Source organism: Lepisosteus platostomus, chromosome 2 (genome assembly GCF_059453375.1).
Source record: "Lepisosteus platostomus isolate fLepPlt1 chromosome 2, fLepPlt1.hap1, whole genome shotgun sequence".
NCBI classification, from domain to species: Eukaryota; Metazoa; Chordata; class Actinopteri; order Semionotiformes; family Lepisosteidae; genus Lepisosteus; species Lepisosteus platostomus.
The window spans coordinates 27,894,210-27,914,231 of record NC_142612.1 but is presented as its reverse complement, the minus strand read 5'-3'; the positions used below and the strand labels follow the sequence as shown (position 1 = coordinate 27,914,231).

General features: G+C 35.4%; 1 protein-coding gene across 2 annotated transcripts in view; it reads right to left on the bottom strand.

The window, feature by feature from the left end:
• Window positions 1–20,022, bottom strand: part of gpc6a (glypican 6a) — a 362,385-nt gene that overhangs the window by 285,299 nt on the left and 57,064 nt on the right. For both annotated transcript variants that reach the window (XM_088603566.1, XM_088603576.1), the window contains exon 2: window positions 13,653–13,811. In XM_088603566.1, coding sequence (XP_088459692.1) covers window positions 13,653–13,811 — 159 coding nt within the window. The remainder of the gene's footprint in view (window positions 1–13,652; window positions 13,812–20,022) is intronic.

The window sequence follows — 20,022 nt, the reverse complement described above, 5'->3', positions numbered from 1 at the left end:
TTCGTAGCCTGTTCTTCAAGAAAACACCGCACGGGCGAAACGATCTACCACCAGGACAGTAAAAAAGAAAGCGGTAAGACGGAAAAAAAGAAAAGTTTATTTTGACTTCTGTTCCGCGACTGATGAATACTACTGTGTGACTTTATTTCTTACATGAATTATGTTATTTTGCCACAGGCCGTGGGTCTCTGCTCTCGGCCACTGGCCAGGGTGCCAACCTGTAGAAGCAGCACCTGTATGGAGACATTTCGGCAGCAGCGGGAGCATTACGATGCATTACTGGGGAGGATTGGGAGGCTAGAGTTCCAGCAGTCAAACAGTTGAGCAGCTGTCTCCCGAAAAGTGCCTCTCCCCGCCGCGCAGGCTGCAATGCCTGGCGGAAGCTCTGCCCCCCGCAGAGCACACACCGCCTCAGGACACTCCATCCCGGCCTCTCAGTTCACCACCGCGCAGGAATCTGTTGATGCTGTCCCCGCCGGCTATCTCCCCCCAGGAAGCACAGCGGAATTCACAGATGCCAGTGGGACGAATAATTCTCCCAGATGTCCAACTGCTACCCATCACCCAGGAGATGGAGGGGGGGTTGTACTTGCAGTGCATCGGCATAGACGGGAAAGCAAGAGCCGACCGCTACGCTGCCCTCGTGTTTCGAAATCTTGTGACTTTTGAAATTTACTGGGGGTGGACCACGTCTGTAAATTTCGATGGGTCCAGAGGCAAAAGTGCCTTGCCTTGCAATCTCCGGGAAACCATTAGTACGATGGTGAATCGGAGATTCTCAACCCTTGCTGCGTACGACTGGAAAAGAATTCATGATCGGATCAACGAAATGCTTCGTAGGAGGAGGCGGTCTTTTCCTCTTGTCTAACTGTCTGTCCACAAACAAAACATCCTGTTAGACAAGAGGAATTGAAAAAAAACAATTTTGTCAATGAAAACCGGTGTGTGTGTCTCTCCCTGCTGGATGTCCCTCTCACAAACTGCTGAATGAATAAAATAATTTTATTGAAAACGAGTTTGCGATTGTCTGGTCCTTAAATTCTTGAGATACGTGATTCCATATTATATTCCCTTTTAATCAAATTCTAAAAGTATGCTTGTTGACTCCGGTATCGCGTTAGTTAAAGACTTCGATGCTTAAAATGTTTAGGGAGAAATGGAATACTGGTGTGTATGTTTTCTTTAAAGTACCGAGACCAGCCATATACTGTATGTTTAAGTTCCAAAATTAATATCGTTTATGGGCTTCACACGCGTTGCAGTATGCTCAGGCACTAAGTAAAAGGAGATGCTTCGTATTGCTTGACTAATTTTAAAAACTAAGTTATAAATGCAGACGCTCCCTCGATGCGCTGCTCTGGTGCGTCAGCTCCTACACAGTGCCTGTCTGCCGTAAGCGTTACAATATACTAAATACTAAATACTAAAGCCAATACTGGCTCAATGGGCTTTGACGTGCTAATGCGTTGGTTTAACAGTCCGGGTGTGGCAGGCTTCCAATGTCAACTCGACTCGATTGGAAGACAATGAACGTATTTTAGCCCTAAATGAATTAATAGCAAACATGGTTTACATAAAATACATTTTTCCAAGAAAGTTTATAATAATACGATCTATAGTTGAAATCTGAGCCTACTTTAAAAATAAAGGAAAAGCATTTTCAGAGAGCAATCACGCTGTGTTTATGTAGAAAAAGTGATTAGGTTTATGAGCAATCTAAATACCTATTCGCTTAAAACGCTATATAAAATAAAGTTTATTTAGAGATGAATGATCAGTGTCGCAGTTTAAATAATGTGAGTCAGGAAACTAACACAGCGCCACCGGATTTAATAACGCAATAAAAACGCTATAAAATAATGTGACACAGTACAGCACAGTACAATAATACTGACCATGACTTTAGAAGCATAAATTACCTTACACTCAATTTAAACACAAGCTGTCTTTCTGTATGAACCTCTAAGCTGGTTCATACAGAAAATGTAGAAATGCATTAGCCTGATTATGATTAAAAAACACATAATTAAACACGCGTTTGCGATTTAAATCAGAACACGATTTAAATCAATATAAATGTTTATATTGTAACGCATACTGTCCAGCCTCCATTTCTCTATAAAAATTTACTGTTGCACACACACACACAATAGAAGCAGGAACCGCTGTCAGAAGGGAAGATATGTTCAAAATATCGCAAATATCGATCATGTTGCGATATTTTGAAATATAAAAGTCAATTGATTGTCCATAATATCGCTTACCTATTTTTTCGAAGAAATGTTTGTTAAAATAAAAGTCCAGCACCAGCTGGATTCGAACACACAACCTGCCAGTTGGTAGTCACGCACCTAGACCAGTAGGCTACAAGACAGCTCGCATGATCAGGCAGGCAAAACAGCCCTACACAGCCCTGCCGCAGTACACGGATATAATCATACCGTTATTAATTTCTTGAGATACGCGATTCCATATTATATTCCCTTTTAATCAAATTCTAAAAGTATGCTTGTTGACTCCGGTATCACGTTAGTTAAAGACTTCAAAGCTTACAATGTTTAGGGAGAAATGGAATACTGGTGTGTATTTTTTTCTTTAAAGTACCAAGACCAGCTATATACTGTATGTTTACGTTCCAAAATTAATATCGTTTATGGCCTTCACACGCGTTACAGTATGCTCCTATTCTTTTTATGCTCAGCTACTAAGATTTCCCTTCAGTGGTAAAATTCAATATCTACAACGGGCACAGTAAAGACGTTTACAGTAAGTCTTTCTACGACAGACCAACGGACCACGAGTGCCCCTGTCGGTCAACCAATCACGCACCCCGTGTCATCATACCTGCGGTACGTGTCTGTACCGCTCACTTTGAATGGCTGCATCTGTAGGTGAACCTTAAAACATCAACTTGTTAAGGCTTGGAATTAGCCATATGAATTTTGATCAGTGTAGTCATTTAATTGGCCTAATGAGAAGTAAAGAGAGTATTTGAAAAAATCACTTGCTTAACTTCTCAAAACAGGCGGATTTCAAGTCCTTAGAACTTTTTTAGTTTCGAAAGGGATTGAGTCACTGTAAAATGTGCCACAGGAAATGATGTACACTAGTACCACATACTAATCCAGAACTTCAGCCCTAAGGTAAAGTCTGAAATTCATACAAATCTAGTCAGAACTTCAACATACTGTATCACATTGCTTGCATTAATATGAGCTTGTTAAGTGACCATCATAAAACGACAAGGGAAGAACCCAGCTTATGTAGCTTCTGAGATCTGACAATATCAGACTACAGGGTGGTAATGCTATTGCCAAAACCACCATGGGTCTCAAGTCTGAGAGGTGAGAGGAAATGTAAATCCCAGTCAATATACTGTATCGTAAGCTATACTGTGAAGAGATAAGGACCAAATGGGAAAAAAAACAGTGACAGATATACTGCACTATACTGCTCAGTTTGTTGACAGAATTCCTAGAGTATATGCAGTTGTGACTGCTATAATGGAATAGCTATTTTCATGCGAAACTTTGGTAGTGAAATAACACAAAACATTTCTTGTGTTGAATTTTGAGATTATTAAGTTTTAATACAGTTTACAGAATACAAATAATAATACAGAAATTGTGTTATGAATTTGTTCCCTTTCTTTTTTCAGTCAAATGAAATAATAAACTATAATTACATATCTCTTTTTCTATAGATTGCTTTAACTGTAAAAGCACACTGTAGGACAGGGCTCACCCATGGTTACGGAACTAAAGTCTGCAGCAAACAAAAGGCCACTGCTGAAAGTTCTTAAAGTGACATTTCCACTTTACCCTTTACACAATATCCTTTTCATTTATTAGTCTTTATAATATTTACCCTCAAGGAACAAATAACACAAACATCATGGTTCCACTCAGTGAGGTGGAATTTTAAAAACATAAATTATTCTGGAGACAGAGATCATAGTGCGCACCAACATTAAGATAAGATATGATCATTTTATTGGCCATATACAATTTCTTGTATTAGAAATTTGTCTTTTCGCATACCCCAGCTTGCTCTCCATGAGACACACAGACAAGAAGAGAACCTTGGGGTTAGAGTGCAGGGTCAGCGATTTATACAGCACCCCTGGAGCAGCTGGGGTTAAGGGCCTTGCTCAGGGGTCCAACAGAGTAGGATTCCTCTGCCGGCCGCGGGATTTGTACCGGCAACTTTCCAGCCAAAGGCACAGATCCTTAGCATTATTATTGCCCCATATGATTTTTTGCCCCGAAATGGATTATATTCCAATATTTGTCATAAAATACAGTCAAAAGAACCATCTCTTGTTAGTGTGCATAAAATTAAGGAAATGTGACTCCAGAGAACAGAAGAAAATTCTCAATGTTCTGAGCCATTAAAATAATATAACATTGTTTTTTAATTAATCATTTAATTTAAAAAAACTAAAAATAAAAATCTAATGTGTTTACTAATTTTTTTATTTTTTAAATTGGTTTTAAATTTAAACTAATCAAATGTTAGAGCAAAATACAATTTTGAGACTCAAAAAGCCCACAGTGATTGCATACTGTCAGAATAATTTAAGCTTTAAAAGCATCTAGAAGTTTAAATGTTTCACTCATCATACGTACAGTATGTGGAAAAACTGAAAGCACAATTTTAATGTAACGTAACATGGGAATGATTAGGATTTAATGTAGAGAAGCGGTTTCCTGAATGCATACAGTTTTATTACTCTATAAGATATACACTGTAGATCACCTAATGTATTATAAAAACTGATAAAGTCTCGCAAACCATAAATTTCTGAGTGTGAGATAATTATAGATCAAGACAGCCTGTCATTGTTTTTTTATTTTATTTTAAAATTAAGTTATCCAAGGTTAAATGCATATGAACCAGTCACTGATCCCTCCAGCATTACAGTGTATTCTCAAGCATATGTCTGTAATTCCATTTTACATATATTCTGATTTATAACCATCTTCAAATTAGAATTAAAAGACATCCTTCTATTCACATATAGTAATCTATATGTTCTTTGTCTGCTCCAACTAACCAGAACAACAACCAAAAGAATAACACTCTTGCCCAGCCATTACCATGACAGTATTTCTTTCTGTGCTAAAGAAGAGATGTGACACCTCTTGCAGCATTAAATCTAATGCTGACATCAGACCTGCATTAGTATGTAACATATTGCAAGCTTCCCATTCTGTTGGGCTGGACCTTTACATATACTGTAAAAGAAAGCTGTTTACAAAGTAAGATAAATCATTCAGTATTAATTGGAGGGGAAAATATTAGTTCCCAGTGATGTGTCAAGTTTATTCTAATCCATTTAACTTTTTTCATGTGTTTTATGCCTTAAATACAGATAATACAAGGCTTAATGTCTACAATAATTTCCCAATTGTATTCACCCTAAAGACATGGAGACATTTTTTGTGACACCAAAAGAATAAACAAAATAATTTATTGATGCAGTTACACCAATAGGCATAATAGGAAAGTCTGTGATGTCATACAACAATATGATCTCTTCCTTTGTCAGGGAAACTCATGATACACAGATGAATGAGAGGAGCCTATTTACACAGGCCTCTTTTACCTCAGTCCATGGAGGAGAAGGGAAGATGGTGACAACGAGGAAGGCTGCCATCCCATGAGCTTCCATTAGTTTCTGTCTATTTCTCTACTTTATGTTGTTTTCCATATTGCTAACTTTACATACTGCTTGTTCAGCGATCCGCTACAGTATGCTCGACAAATGCTAATAGGCATAGGATCAACTATCAGCACAAGCAGGCTTCTACCAAAAATAAAGATGGATTACTGTATGTGGACTACTTGGACCATGGAGTCTTACTTGTACCTGTTCCTGGAGGAAAGCAACAATGGAGCAGGAAGAGAGGTAAGCAGGCAGGTGTCTTGGTTAGACTGAGACAACGCAGCAATCACCCTCCACTTCCAAGCATACAGTACTTCTTGCTAATTTTCAATCACTTGACAACAAGCTGAACGAGCTGAGAGCATGGATTGCTTTTCAAAGGGACATTAAAAAATGCAATGTGCTAGTGTTTACCGAAACCTGGCTTGACTGGCTTAACCTGGTTTTTCTGTCCACTGTCAGGACAAGACAATGGACTCGGGGAAGATCAGGAGTGGAGGGGTGTGCATCATGGTTAATAAATCCTGGTGTACAGCTGTGGAGACTATTTCATCATCATGCTCTCCACACCTTGAACACCTGACAATAAAATGTCGCCCGTTCTATCTACCAAGGGAATTTACATTGGTGGTACTCACATCGGTGTATATTCCGCCGCAGGTAAACACCACAAAAGCTCTGGAGGAACTACACGAACACCTAAGCAGACATGAAAACTCATACCCCAGGGGCGCATTCATCACAGTGGGGGACTTCAATGGCACAAATCTGAAGAAAATCATGCCAAACCTGCATCTGCATATAAATTGTCCAATGCGCGGAACAAACACATTGAACAATGTTTACACTGCATTCCGGGATGGCTACACAGCCCTCCCCCGATCACACCTCACATCCTGCTACTCCCTGCCTATAGGCAGAAACTCAAGCAGGAGAAGCCTGCGACAAGGAGCACCCAGTGCTGGTCAGAGGAATCAGACTCTATTCTAAGTCACTGCTTTGCCACCACTGACTGTTGGATTTTTTACATTAATCTGTATGCGGACTATACTACTAGCTACAGTATATCAGCAAATGCATAGAAGATATTGTCCCCATGATTACTGTTCGCACATACCCAAATCAAAACCTGTGGGTAAATGGCAAAGTACAAGCTAAACTCAGAGCTAGAATGTTTGCCTTCAACTCTGGAGATAAGGACACGTACAGAAAATCCAGATCCGATTTCAGTAAAGCCATCAAAAAGCCAAATATAACTACAGGGTAAAACTGGAATCATACTATCACGACGACTGGGACACTCATAATATGTGGAACAGAATCTTCACCATCACAGATTACAAAGCGAAACCCAGCAACACGACAAACACCGCCCCCCCGATGAACTAAACTCATTTTTACACATGGTTCGAAGTCCATAACACGGAACCAGCTAAGGAAATACCAGTAAACCAGGCGGAACACCCAGTGTCTGTCTCCAGAGCATATGTATACAAAGTCGTTAAAAAGACTAATCCACGCAAGGCTCCTGGCCCCGACCCTATCCCTGGTCGTGTCCTGAAGGCCTGCGCAGATCAACTATCGGACATCTTCACGGACATATTTAATCTCTCCATCACTCGATGCACAGTCCCCTCTTGCTTCAAGAAAACCACCATCATCCCGATCCCCAAGAAAACCGGAGTTAACTGCCTAAATGACTACTGCCCCGTTGCACTCGCATCCATCATCATGAAATGCTTCGAGCGTCTGATCAAAGCACACATCACCTCCTTACTGTCTGACACCTTGGACGCACTGCAATTTGCATACCGGGCACCATCTTCACTGCTTTACATACTACCCTCTCACACCTAGACAAGAAAGAAATGTGCAACACCTTTAAACTGTAAACCTATAATACATGTTTATAGTAAGCTCATAGAACTGTAAATGAATTAGAAGGTAACCATGAAATAAACATATATAATTACTATGTAATATGCCATGTGAAGGCATGGCATCCCATTCAGGGCGTATCCAGCTTTGCGCCCATTACTTACTGAGATAGGCCCAACTACCCCGTGACCCTACATTGCCATTTTGCAAGATATTATGATCTGTCATTGTGTAGAGGTATTCTATTGGTATGCCAGATACATTCCACTTCATCCTTTACTGTTTTTTGTTATAGTATTATTGAAAGAACCTTTAACAATTATTTTAGCCTCCATTGCTATATGCCTTTCTGGCTCTGTGTTTCATGTACAGTAGAATCTCTGAAAATTGTTGCCATCCATTTCATAGAATGATTCCTGTATCATTCTATAACTCTTAAGATCTGTCTCATGCCTTCAAGCTGTTTTACTGAAATTGTCATCTTTTGATTTAAACTTGTCCAGGACCTTTTCAAAGTTTGCTTCAAATCATAGTGTATTATGATCACATTTCCCTCATGGTTTGCTCACCTGTTTTTATTTCTCTGTTTTCTTTAAAAAATAGATTCAATACAGACATTCCCTCTTGTAATTTTAATTTTCACTGCTGACATTCTCAGTTATTTCTTATTTATGAGGACAGTTGAAGTCTCCCATTCACACAAAATCTAAATTTAATAATGCAGTGTTGACGTAAAATATCTGCATTTGGTGATTTACAACCTTTACACCCTAACATTATGATTTTTTAATTAAACATAATCTTATCATGTTTCTTTAAGTCTGACCCATAAAGATTCTGTAATTCTTGATTCCTCTAATCTAGGTTCCTAATTGTGAATGCTCTTTTTGATGTGTAGTGCTACACCTCCCCTTCTTCTGTATTACCTTTCTCTTTGGAACACTACAGTATGTATCCAGTTAGGATGTTTTCATCACCATCTTTCTCAATCAGCCATGTTTCTGTGAGTCCAATTATATCATAACTCGCAGCTAATGTTGTAACCATCTCATTCATTTTGTTCCTAGACATAAAGCACTAAATTTCCTGATCTTTGTTTATTTTCCCCGTTTCTCTTTCTGGCCTCTCTTTTGATTGCACTCCCTATGTATATTTTATTGTGTTCTCTCCTCTTCCATTCTAATTTAAATGTTTTAACAATTATTTTGTGGATCCTTATACCCAACCAACCAATGCCTGCTTCATATGTGTAATTGCAGTGCAGTTACTTTTATAGCAGTTGTTATATTTATTCTTTTATTTCAAATGGCAATCTTAAATAATGACGAAGTATTTAAAATGACAAATCTCACTGCCATATCACTGTAAATATGCTATTATTATATGAACTGGATATTCTATACAGTATGTATGTACACTATACACTCTTCTGCAGATAATTGTGAACAGTAAATAAACAATTCAAAAATAGTGTATTTTTAAATCAAAGTATTTAAACTGGAGGATTAGATACTTAAATCTGGCTGAACATGCAGGACACCCTAGATTAGCTTTGCAAATAAAGTTATTAAAACCAACAGTAATAACAAAATGTTTACTTACAAGTGATTTACTTACAAGTGATACAAGATATACTTTCATAATCCTGTTTAGTACATTCTATTTATCTTTTACAGATTTGAATGCTTTACAATATTAAAGTTCAGGAAAGTACTATAGCTGTGTCAGCATTGGTAGGCTGCAAAGGAACAAGTAAAGGTTTATTCCATGGTGGAAAGAGAAGAAAAGAAACAATGTTTCAACTGTGGAGCCTTCTTCTCTTTTCAGCATGTAATTCTAATGATGTTGAGTTTATAGTGGTGGTTCAACTGACCTGAACACAAGAGAAAAATCCATTCAACCTGATTATTGTTTCAGGTAACAAATGTGCAGTAAGTGACCTTCAAAGTTCAAGCACTTTCTTTACAAATCAGTCTGTGATTTCCTCAAAACCTTATTTTGACAGAATTATAGAATTGCTAATTCTGTTTTATAATCCCTCCTGACTAAATCTGTTATTGCTATATTACATTTATGCTACCATCAACCTTTATTACACACCGTCATATTATTCTGGAAGTTTGTATTTTCAAACGTAAAGGGCAATGTGTCCATCTGCTTCTTTTCTTTGCACATTCATTGTCTTTTGTCCCAAATACTGTAAAGAATTAATTATATATGGTTAATGGCATGAAAGATATTGCCAAAAAGGAAAAAAAAAACACCTCATCCCTTGCAATGCAAAGATTAATAATGCTTTTATTTAAACTTGTAACAATTATTACTACCACCTGGAGAGATAAAAAGGACTTTCAAAATAGTTCACAGCACATTTCTTTTAATATCATTTTTTGTTAGTAAAACATTGTGGGGCTTGTAGCTTATCTAATTTATTTACGCTGAAACCAAAGAAAGATTAATTTTAACTTGGCTGAAATAAGCTGACTGTGGCCTCTATATGTTTCACTATCTAGTGTACTATTAACTTTTTTCAAGGTATACAAACTGACAGACTAATATGTAGTTAAAAACATATAACACATCAGACATATTCCTTTTGATGTACAGTCTATTATTTAAAATTATGGTATACAGTATTAGCTACCTATAAAAGCACTGATGTGTCATGCTGAAAGCCATTTATGACTTTTGAGAAGCAGCAATAATGCCAAGCACTGTATTGACAGTTTAGATCAGAGTCTTACCCTCTAAGGGTAGTGTGATAATCCTTAATACATAGCTCTATATTCACACTAGTTCCATGTGCAAATGCAATAACTATCTAAGACGCATGTAAATCCAGCTGTAAATGCCATTCAACACCTGCAAATCTGATGTGGAAAAATGCTAATTAATTACTTCCACATTTCCTTCACCTTGTTTTCTAGGATTTCTCAAGTCTTCCCTCTGCCCCAAATGAAATTTAATAAGGAAGAAGCATACTTATATAAATACAAGCATTACTCTTATTTAGAGTGTAATGTATTTGCATTATTATAATCATAATGAAGAAGGAAAGCAATTGTCATTACATTTAAAAAGGACTGAACAAGCATTGTGGAAGTACTTTATAGGGTACTGTTCTGTTTAATAGAAGTAATCAGACGAAAATTAAACTAAAATGAGGAGATAGGCAGATATCATATATTCTGAGAAGGATGTTGGCAAGAATGTAGAAAAATCAAACTGTATTTAATAAGAACAGAAGAATTTATGATTTCATCCTGTTAACAGAAGTCAACAAGACCTAATGCAGGTCATAAAAATGTCAAATCAATAGAAACGTCACAGGAATTTTTGTAAGCCTCAAATCTAAACAAAAAGGATTATTATTCTCTTTGAGACTGCCCTCAATTTCATAATCTAACCATCAACATTTGTCGTGACAGATGATCAGACGAATTGGAGTAATTGGAGAATAAGCAGCATATGCTTCAAAAGCATGATTGTTGATTTTGTAGTTATCTTTGTGAACATCAAATCTTTTTTTCCTGTGCACACCTAACCTTTCCTGAGAACCTTCTAATTAAAATATGTAGCATTTTTAAAACAGTGATTTGTTTAATTACACTTACAAATCCATTATCTCATATTTTTTGTACTGAATGAATTTTAGAATGTGACAATTTCAGCACTAAAGCTTGCTTTAAATTGCATATACTGTAAGCCACAGACATGTATGAAAGAGAATATGTTTGGATTAATGTCAAAAACATTCCTCACCACATGATGTATTAATCTGGAACCCACAAATACTATATTGCATACTTTAATGTGCCAGTGTTTAAATGTTGCACTTTTTAAAAGCCTGAAATTGAATAGCTAGTATAAAGGAATAAAATTACTTCTGAGCTTTGCATTAGACAAGAATGTTTTGTTAAATGAGTGTGAAATCAATAATAACCTACTTCTGTTGTTTGTAAATCTTTCAAGTAATTTATACTCCCTAGAAATTGTCAATTTCAAGTGTCATCAAATTGCTTTAATTAAAATATGCTATCAAACCAACTGTTAATATCTGAATTGAAGGCCACAGTAGATGTTCAAGTAGGTAGCTGTGTCAGCATGTGTACTGTAGGCTGCACAGGAACAAGAAAAGGTTTATTCCATGCTGCAAAGAGAAGAAAAGAAACAACGTTTCGGCTGTGGAGCCGTCTTCAGGTGGCTCCAAAGCTTTGGGTCCCTCTTGCAGTCACTGTTGTTGTACCCTTAAGCAAAGCAGTTTACCCTAAATGTCCTAGTCTAACCAGTTGCATAAATGGGTAACTGGGCGTAAACTTCTGATGGACTAGACACCCCCGAGGTCTCCATCTGCTCAAAATTAGAGAAACCAAGACAAGCTCAGCCAGATGAGCCCTTTGGCTGAGGCACTGATTAATTTCACCACAAAGAAAACTTAAATTTACTTTTAACATTATAGCAATATATATCCACAGAAGTGATCAGGCACTGTAACTCTTTCATATACGAAAACTGATTTAAAGTACAAAATACAGTACAAATCTCTTCTCCTCTTTCAGATGACATACATTCACATTATCTTTGAGCTGATTTTAGCAAAGCTGGATTTATTACTCTGTTGCAGAGAAAGCTGAGTTGTGGTCTGAAGAATATAATCCGCCTTCTAATAGTATAAATGAACTGGTGATTACATTTCACCATTTTAAAGCAATGGATTAATAAACTCAACACATTGTTTGCAATTTGAAAAACAGTTTGGCTGATCTTTTTTTAACTGCTCTACAGTTTATTTTTCATGGATTACAATGAGCAACTGAGTAAAAGAAGTTCCCCATTCTTCATGCTTGCTTTAAGATGTTTTTTTTCTTTAGCTCTTTATAAAGAGTGATATCAAAATGAAAGAAGAAATATTAAATCCTGATTCCTACAGAGAACATTCTGAAGAAAACACTCTTGTCTTCATGTATATTTTATTACTATATCAATTTTGACCTACTACACTAAGGCATAACCTAACCTATCATAACATACTTGAGGCCTTTTCCTTCTGAATTACGTGGAAAATACCTCAGTTTAACCAGTCAGCCTGGTTTTAAGATGTGTAACAGCACAATATTATATTGAACAATCAATTATTCAGTGCAATAAAATTTATAACACATGTAATTCTCATGTAATTATTATATATAACACAACCCTACATTTCCTGTATTATACCAGTTTGTTTTACTTGTACCTCAGATACATACAATACTAAAACAAGTCTAGTGTGCATACTTGTACCTTGAACAATAGCTTAAACATTAGATATTGCTTGACAAATTGTTTCACACATTGACACGTTTAAATGTGTTAATTCCAATACCCCAATCGAGACCAAAATACTATAACTTGAGTGTTCTTAAAAATAATACCTCATCCTGTTGGTAAGTAATATTTTTGAATTACTGAATTTTAATTATTTGAATTATTTCAATCATAATCATAATTATTATTATAAAATATTTTTGGATTATTTTGTTTCCATATACTGTAGCTAACAAACTGTTCTTCAAGTTATCTAACTCCTTCTCAAAGTCTAACACAGCCCAATTCACAGGTTCAGGCAGCACTGGTTAATAGTCAGAGGCAGACTCTGTGTCTTAATAAACCAGGGAAACATGAGACTTTTCTTTGAACTTCAAATTTCTAAGAGTTTTAGACAACCCTAAATCATGAGATGCTTCCCGTCTACTCTTTTTACAAAAATAGTATTTCAAAAGGAACTAAGCATATCAAACAAAAAAGAATATAAGTGAAGCAAGATGTTTTGGCATGTTATTATGACAAAAGATTACTTGAAGCAAAAATGTACCATGTCTGGCAGATGACACCATGTCTTCATTATAGCAGTTTTATAAGATATGGAAACAGATACACTCTTGTATACAACATGCTGCCTTGAGAACGTCTCACAGTGATAATGAATTTTTCTGAAACTTTCACCATTATTTAAGTTCAAAATCATTCACAAAACCCTGCAGTCTTCAATGAAAATGAAACTTGTTTTGGAGGAAGACAATACCAGCATTTTGTTTCTTACCAAATCACTCAAAAAATGACTTACCATCAAACTTTTTATGTCTGGACACAAAGGTAGTTCTCAATGTATGACTTGTTTCTTCTACTAGGTTTTCAAATTCCAGTTTACTCTGTTGGCTCAATTTGTCTTCCATTTCAGAAGTGCAGCATGTGTGACCCTGGGGACAGATGCGCAGATGTTCACCTGAAAAACACAAGCATTTTTACCTTTAGCATGTTATCTACTGAGATTGGGCTTATGCACTGCATTAAGAATTAAAAGAAAATAAGGGGTTAATACACAGCAAACAGCTTCTGAAGTGAAAACTATGAAGTTAAGAAAGACAGCCAGAAAGTAAATGGAGTTTTCATGAGTAAAGGCAGTATACGTTCTTCATGCGTGGTAATATAAATGCTATAAAACAAAAACATTAAAAAATTTAAATAATAAATTAAATTAATTTTTGGGTCACAACAGAATGGTTGAAACTAGTCCTTTCCTCATGTTTTTGGTTGTCAAAGAATCACGGCAGTACTTCTTTCAGAAACAAAAGAATATATGCATTACCATTCTTACAGTTTGTATTACACCAGCAAATCTTTATCATTTTGGTGATTCACTTAAAATGTTCATCATCCACCAAAATAAAAGAAAAAACAATACCTAATCATTAGATATCCTGGTTTACAGAGCTTTGGGTAACTGTTATGTTGCAGCAAAGAATCACACAACACTGGCTACAACTCAACAGTAACTGTATTTTAAGAGTATTATATAAGATAAAGGCACAACCACAAAAGAAAGTTAAAAATGTTATACAGCTGACTAAAGCGATACTTATTCATTATTGATGGTCTCCTTCAGAGACATGTTTTGCTGTTCCTGAATGTCAACATACAGTATGTGCACTTTGGCAGCATCACACCTGATAACTGCCTTTCCTACAGGGTTCACAATTAAGGGCATGAGGTCCAATAGGGATTTAAACCTGTGACCTTCTCAACAGGAAAAAGATGAACCATTCCACTGTTGTACTTCACATTGTTTTAACCAGATGACTTCCCTGGAGATATGCACTATTTTCATCAGTATTTCAGATAAGCATATCCATGGTATTGATTTTCAAAAGGAAATTCCAGTACTCAGTGCAGTTCACTGTAGCTGTCATTTATCAAGATAGTGCAACAGCCAACAGCAATAAACAAAAATATTAAAACAGCTAAGACCTCTAATGATTAACTCATTTTGTTTGAACAACATAATATGCAACAGAATAACATTGGAATTGTACATTCCATAGATAAAGTTAGTTTATGTTTCAGTCAATTCACGCCATTGATTTGACTAATTATACAAAATAACTCTCCCTGTAAAAAGTCAAAATCACCTCATGGGTATTCACAAATGGCGAAGTTAATTCCATACACCTGATGGAGAATCACATATTGTGACATTTAAATTTTCCAAGAGGATTTTTATTTTGTGTATTTAAGGTATCAACATATTCTATAAGTGCATTGTATTTCTTCTTTTTTTAATGAACAAATCTGTTTAGTGACACTATCATTTCATTTGCAAATGTAAATATATCTCCTCACCCCCATTTTTACAGGGTGGGCTTGTTTTACTTTAGCTTACAGAATGTATAATAAACGATATCTCAAAAATACAGTGTTGAGTAGAATCTTAAAATGCATAATAAAAAATCAAGAATAATGCCCTTACTGTGCAGCAAAGCTTTGATAATTCCCAGTGGAAGCAGCTTGCAATATGCTTTCAGAGCTATCTTTCATTCTAAAGAATATAAAGTTAAGAAGCAGTTTCGTAAGACTTCATGTTTTTAACCTTTAGAAATTTCCTCAAAATATTGATCTTTTTCTCTGACAGAAGCACTGTGCTGGATTTCTCCAATGTCATACTGTACATCACACTTCACTAACCTACATGACACATAAAGCGAATAGGAGTTTGAAGAAATAATGCAACACACCATTTCATCTTTGCTTGTTATTTTACAATATACTGTAGCTTCCTATACATTTTAATCCCTGTAAATTTTATTTACATTCTTCATATCACTATTCTGGGTGCTCTCTAGACATTCTGTATGGACATATTCCTTACAGCCTCTCAAAATGTAAATGTTCCGGAGAATTACTGTATTATTGTATTATTCAAATAATAATATAGTACACATTTTGATTGCCAGCATATAAATATATAATGATATTTATGTACAGTATGTTGACATTTCATCCTTATCATAGAATTTGGATAGTATATTTGTGAATTGTTACTACTATGAACATGACTCTTTATTACAGATACATATACTCTAGGCTATACACGCACATGATGTTTTAACGTTTTGCTTCTCATCATGTTATAGTCCCCTACTTGCATGCTGTTGCAGATCCCTACTACAAACTGTTACAATTTTGCTGAGTGGATATTATTAAAACATTATGTATTAAAAAAATAAGAATCATGGCTTGTCTAATGGTTCTAGGTTCCTCTCAACTTTATAGATAAGAAGTATTTTAAATATTTCAAAGGAGCTATAATAAAAATCAATTGTTGTGCTAATGAAGCAATCTGACTGTTTTACTCAGAACATATATTGTTTTATACAGTATGTGCAACTCCATGTTTTGTTCCAGGGACCATATATTCAAAGTTCTTACCTAAATCAACTAAATGCTTAGTACCCCACAAGGTTAAGTGATGTACTTCAATTTTGTATTTGTAAATTATTGTACTTTGCTTAACTTAGTGAAGAACGCAGAAGCCCAGTTTAACATTCATGTTAATGATTCTACAGGAATTTGATGTTCTAAAGATACCACAGAAGCTGACATGTCCACTGGGATCTCTTGATTTCTTTGTTTGGAAACTGAGAACAACAGGAAACCAAAAATTTATCAGAACAAAACATAAATATAATTGTGCATTATGTTCATAGTGTTGTGTTTTTTTACTAAACTTTTAATTCACATGAACAAATAAATCAGTGTTTACGTATTTATAGTCCTAGTAACTTGCATCATTCCATTATTAGTCTTATTTTGTTAATATAGTAACTGTGTAAGTACAAAAATACCCAGGTTTGATGAGCCTCAACCTTAGCCTCAAATGTGTAGCTTGCATTAAAATTGCCCTGCAAATGGTAGCCTCAATAAAATGTGTCAGGATTAAAACATTTGAAAACATTAGTCAGTTTGTTCAAAATCAGCATGGCAAATTAGACTAATTGACCATTACAGCACAAGAAATAAAGAAAATACTCAATGTTCTACTTAAAATAGACATTTTAATGATGCAATCAGACAGTTAAGATCACATCGGAAGAGAAATAAAATCAAAACAAGCTTCAAATCTGTACCTGTATATTCAACTTTACATATGGAGAAGGAGACATTTCTTGCATACTTGCAAAGGTAAAGCCTATCTACGCAAAGTTAAAAAAAACACTTGCTTAGAGGTGCTAACATTAACACAAGAATTAATATTCCCCACTATGATTGAAACATAATAAAATTCTGAAGTGATTTAAATATTCATCTTAAGTGGTCTGAATAAGTTCCCTGCATACAAATTTGTCACATAAGTACTTTTATGAACATGGTCTATGGCTTACAGGTAGTTTGGCTTATATTTCATATTTAGATATTTAAAACACCGTTTGGGATAATATATAATAAATATAAATAAATAAATAATAAATAAATAAATAAAATAAATAAATAAATAAATAAATATATAATAAATATAAATATAACTTAAAGGAAAGAAAGAAGTAGTGTTTAAAGATATTCCAGTTCTGATTCATTGTAACCAATTACAGACAGCTCACTAACAGTTCTATATTTTGACCAGTGTGTCATGTTCGCCCCACCTGCTGTTCCGCTGGGAGAGCTAGCTGTGTCTGTTCCAGGTGTTCTTCAGAATAAATATGCAAGCCTGAGAGAGCCTGTCATTGACTTTCAGCACTGAGCTCCTCAAGCTTCATTGCTATGTTTCTCTTTTCTGTTTCTGTGTTACTTTTTGTTGATACACTGACCTCTGCTTGCTTGCTGTCTACATCGTCTCCTGGATCACCCCTTGGCCTTGTTTGTCAACATTGTGTTTTCTCTGGTCTGATCTTGGCTTGTCTCCTCGACCTATCAGCTACCCCACAGCTTGTAACATTCTAGTGTCACCTGGATTTGAATGTAGACTGATACCTGACTATAACTCTCGGATATGCTCTCCCTGCAGATTGAGTTCTCTGGCTCCTTATCTAGAGATCAACAAAGATCGAGGGGCTTAGTATTGAAACTCAATGTTCTGTCAGGTCCAAGTAGTTATACTGTAGAACACTTGGAATGGGTATGGTCATAAACTGACTCCAGATGTTCCTAGTCTCCAGGTGATTAGTTTCTGCAGCAGGAGATGTAGAGAGACAGGCTGACGATGACATAACCAGCTGCTGCAACAGCTAACTCGCCCTGCAGATCAGCAGCCAGGGTGAGCATGACACAGTGAAACTGGGTTATACTGTATATGGTATTTTTTAAATGATTTTGTGTGTGTGTGTTTGGTTGAAAGTGTTCTTCAGTTATGTTATATGTAGCATAAGATAAAACTTTTGTTAAGATCGATGGTTAATTTACTTAATTCAAATTGTAACAAAGTTAACATTTAACATGGTTAAATTTAATTTTCTAAGTAGCTACACAGTTCTGAATCATGGATACATCATTCTGTAATCCAGAATCATCCTAATTGGAGAAAAAACTAATTTATTTTTCACTACCTTGATTTACAGTATTTCATGGCTATAAGCATGAAAATGAAAACGAAGCCCTAGTACTGAATTCTGTGGGACACCATTTATTGCAAAGACCAGCCCAGACACTTCTCTAATGACTATTCAGTGACCTGCGCTAAAATCTAGTTCAAAACCCATTATATTATATGATGCACGTCTAATTCCCCCAAGTATACATTTAAGAAAGAGAAACTCCTACGGGATAAGATCCAAAATCTTGCCAAAATCTTTCTGCAAATCCAGAAAGACAAAGTTATAAACAGTTCAGGTGATAGTACACTTTGTGTATTATATGAAAGAAATCTTTTATTAAATAACCAGTGCTGATTTTTCTTAGCAATACATTTACCATTTCCATCTGATCCTAATTTACTTTTTTCTTGTCTTCAGTTTCAAGCTTTTGAGAAATGTAACAATGTAACAATATTTAATATACATTTTAGATCAGCTTTATCGGTCCCAATGTACAACAGGACACAATAACTAAAACCAATTCAGAACTACTCAGCAAAAAGTTCAATCCAACATGTACCACTAGAACTTAATTTTCAGGCAATTTAGAATTCTACCAAAATATCTTCTGTTAATGAGAAAATTCATTAGTACTAAAATACTATTGTAAAATTCTGCAAAGTACAAATATAATCATACTGTTTATTTGTTTGTCTGGTGCTATTTTTTACAAGCTAACCTTTAATTAACAATGAATTAGTCTGTATCATTTGCATACATTCTGTAAATAACAGATCTACACTAAAAACAATGATGCAGTGATGCTCAGTGTATTATCTTCTGTAAATTCACTAAATTAACTTACAATATAGCATTGCATTGTACACGACAATAAGACAGGATGTAGAATATTTGCTAACTGAATTTATGTGAAGTTTAGACCCGGTCAAATGCAATTTATTTTTTATTCTAAATTGTGAATTGTGAATTTTTCTCATGTTTCTTATTTGTAAACGAGTTCATGTTATGTTAAATGCATTGTATACTGTTTTATGTCTTGTAACTGCCTTCAATGCAAAGTTTCCATCTGGGACTATAAAGAAAGTAAGTAAATACAGGGGTTGGACAAATAATGGAAACACCAGTTAATCAATATATGATTAACTAATAAGGAGTTGGACTGTGCTTTGCCTTCAGAAAAGCTCCAACATTTCTTTGAATCCTATTATGCAAGTTTTCAACTGTTTCTCGTGGGATATTGGACCAGTCTTCAAGAAGAAAAGCCTCCACTTTATTTGAACCCCCTTTTTATGTCAATATTCATTTTTGTTGTATTGAACAGCTCTGGAACAACCTTTTGAGTTAGACAATTAAGATTTCTTTTAATATTAGGAAGATATTTATTTGCAGAACATTTTGAATTTTAGAAGTTGCTTCTATTGAATAAGTGGATTATGTTTCTAGTCAGAAATTTGGGATTTTATTTCACTTACAAAATCCAATGGTTAAAGCTCCTACATGTTTAAGAGCTGGGAATAAACAATTCACATTAATCATATTACTATGAAATCAATGAAGGGTTTAATTGTGTAACTGAGGGGTTGGGTGGAACAAAAACCAACAGGTGTATGGATCACCAGGACCAGCATTAGG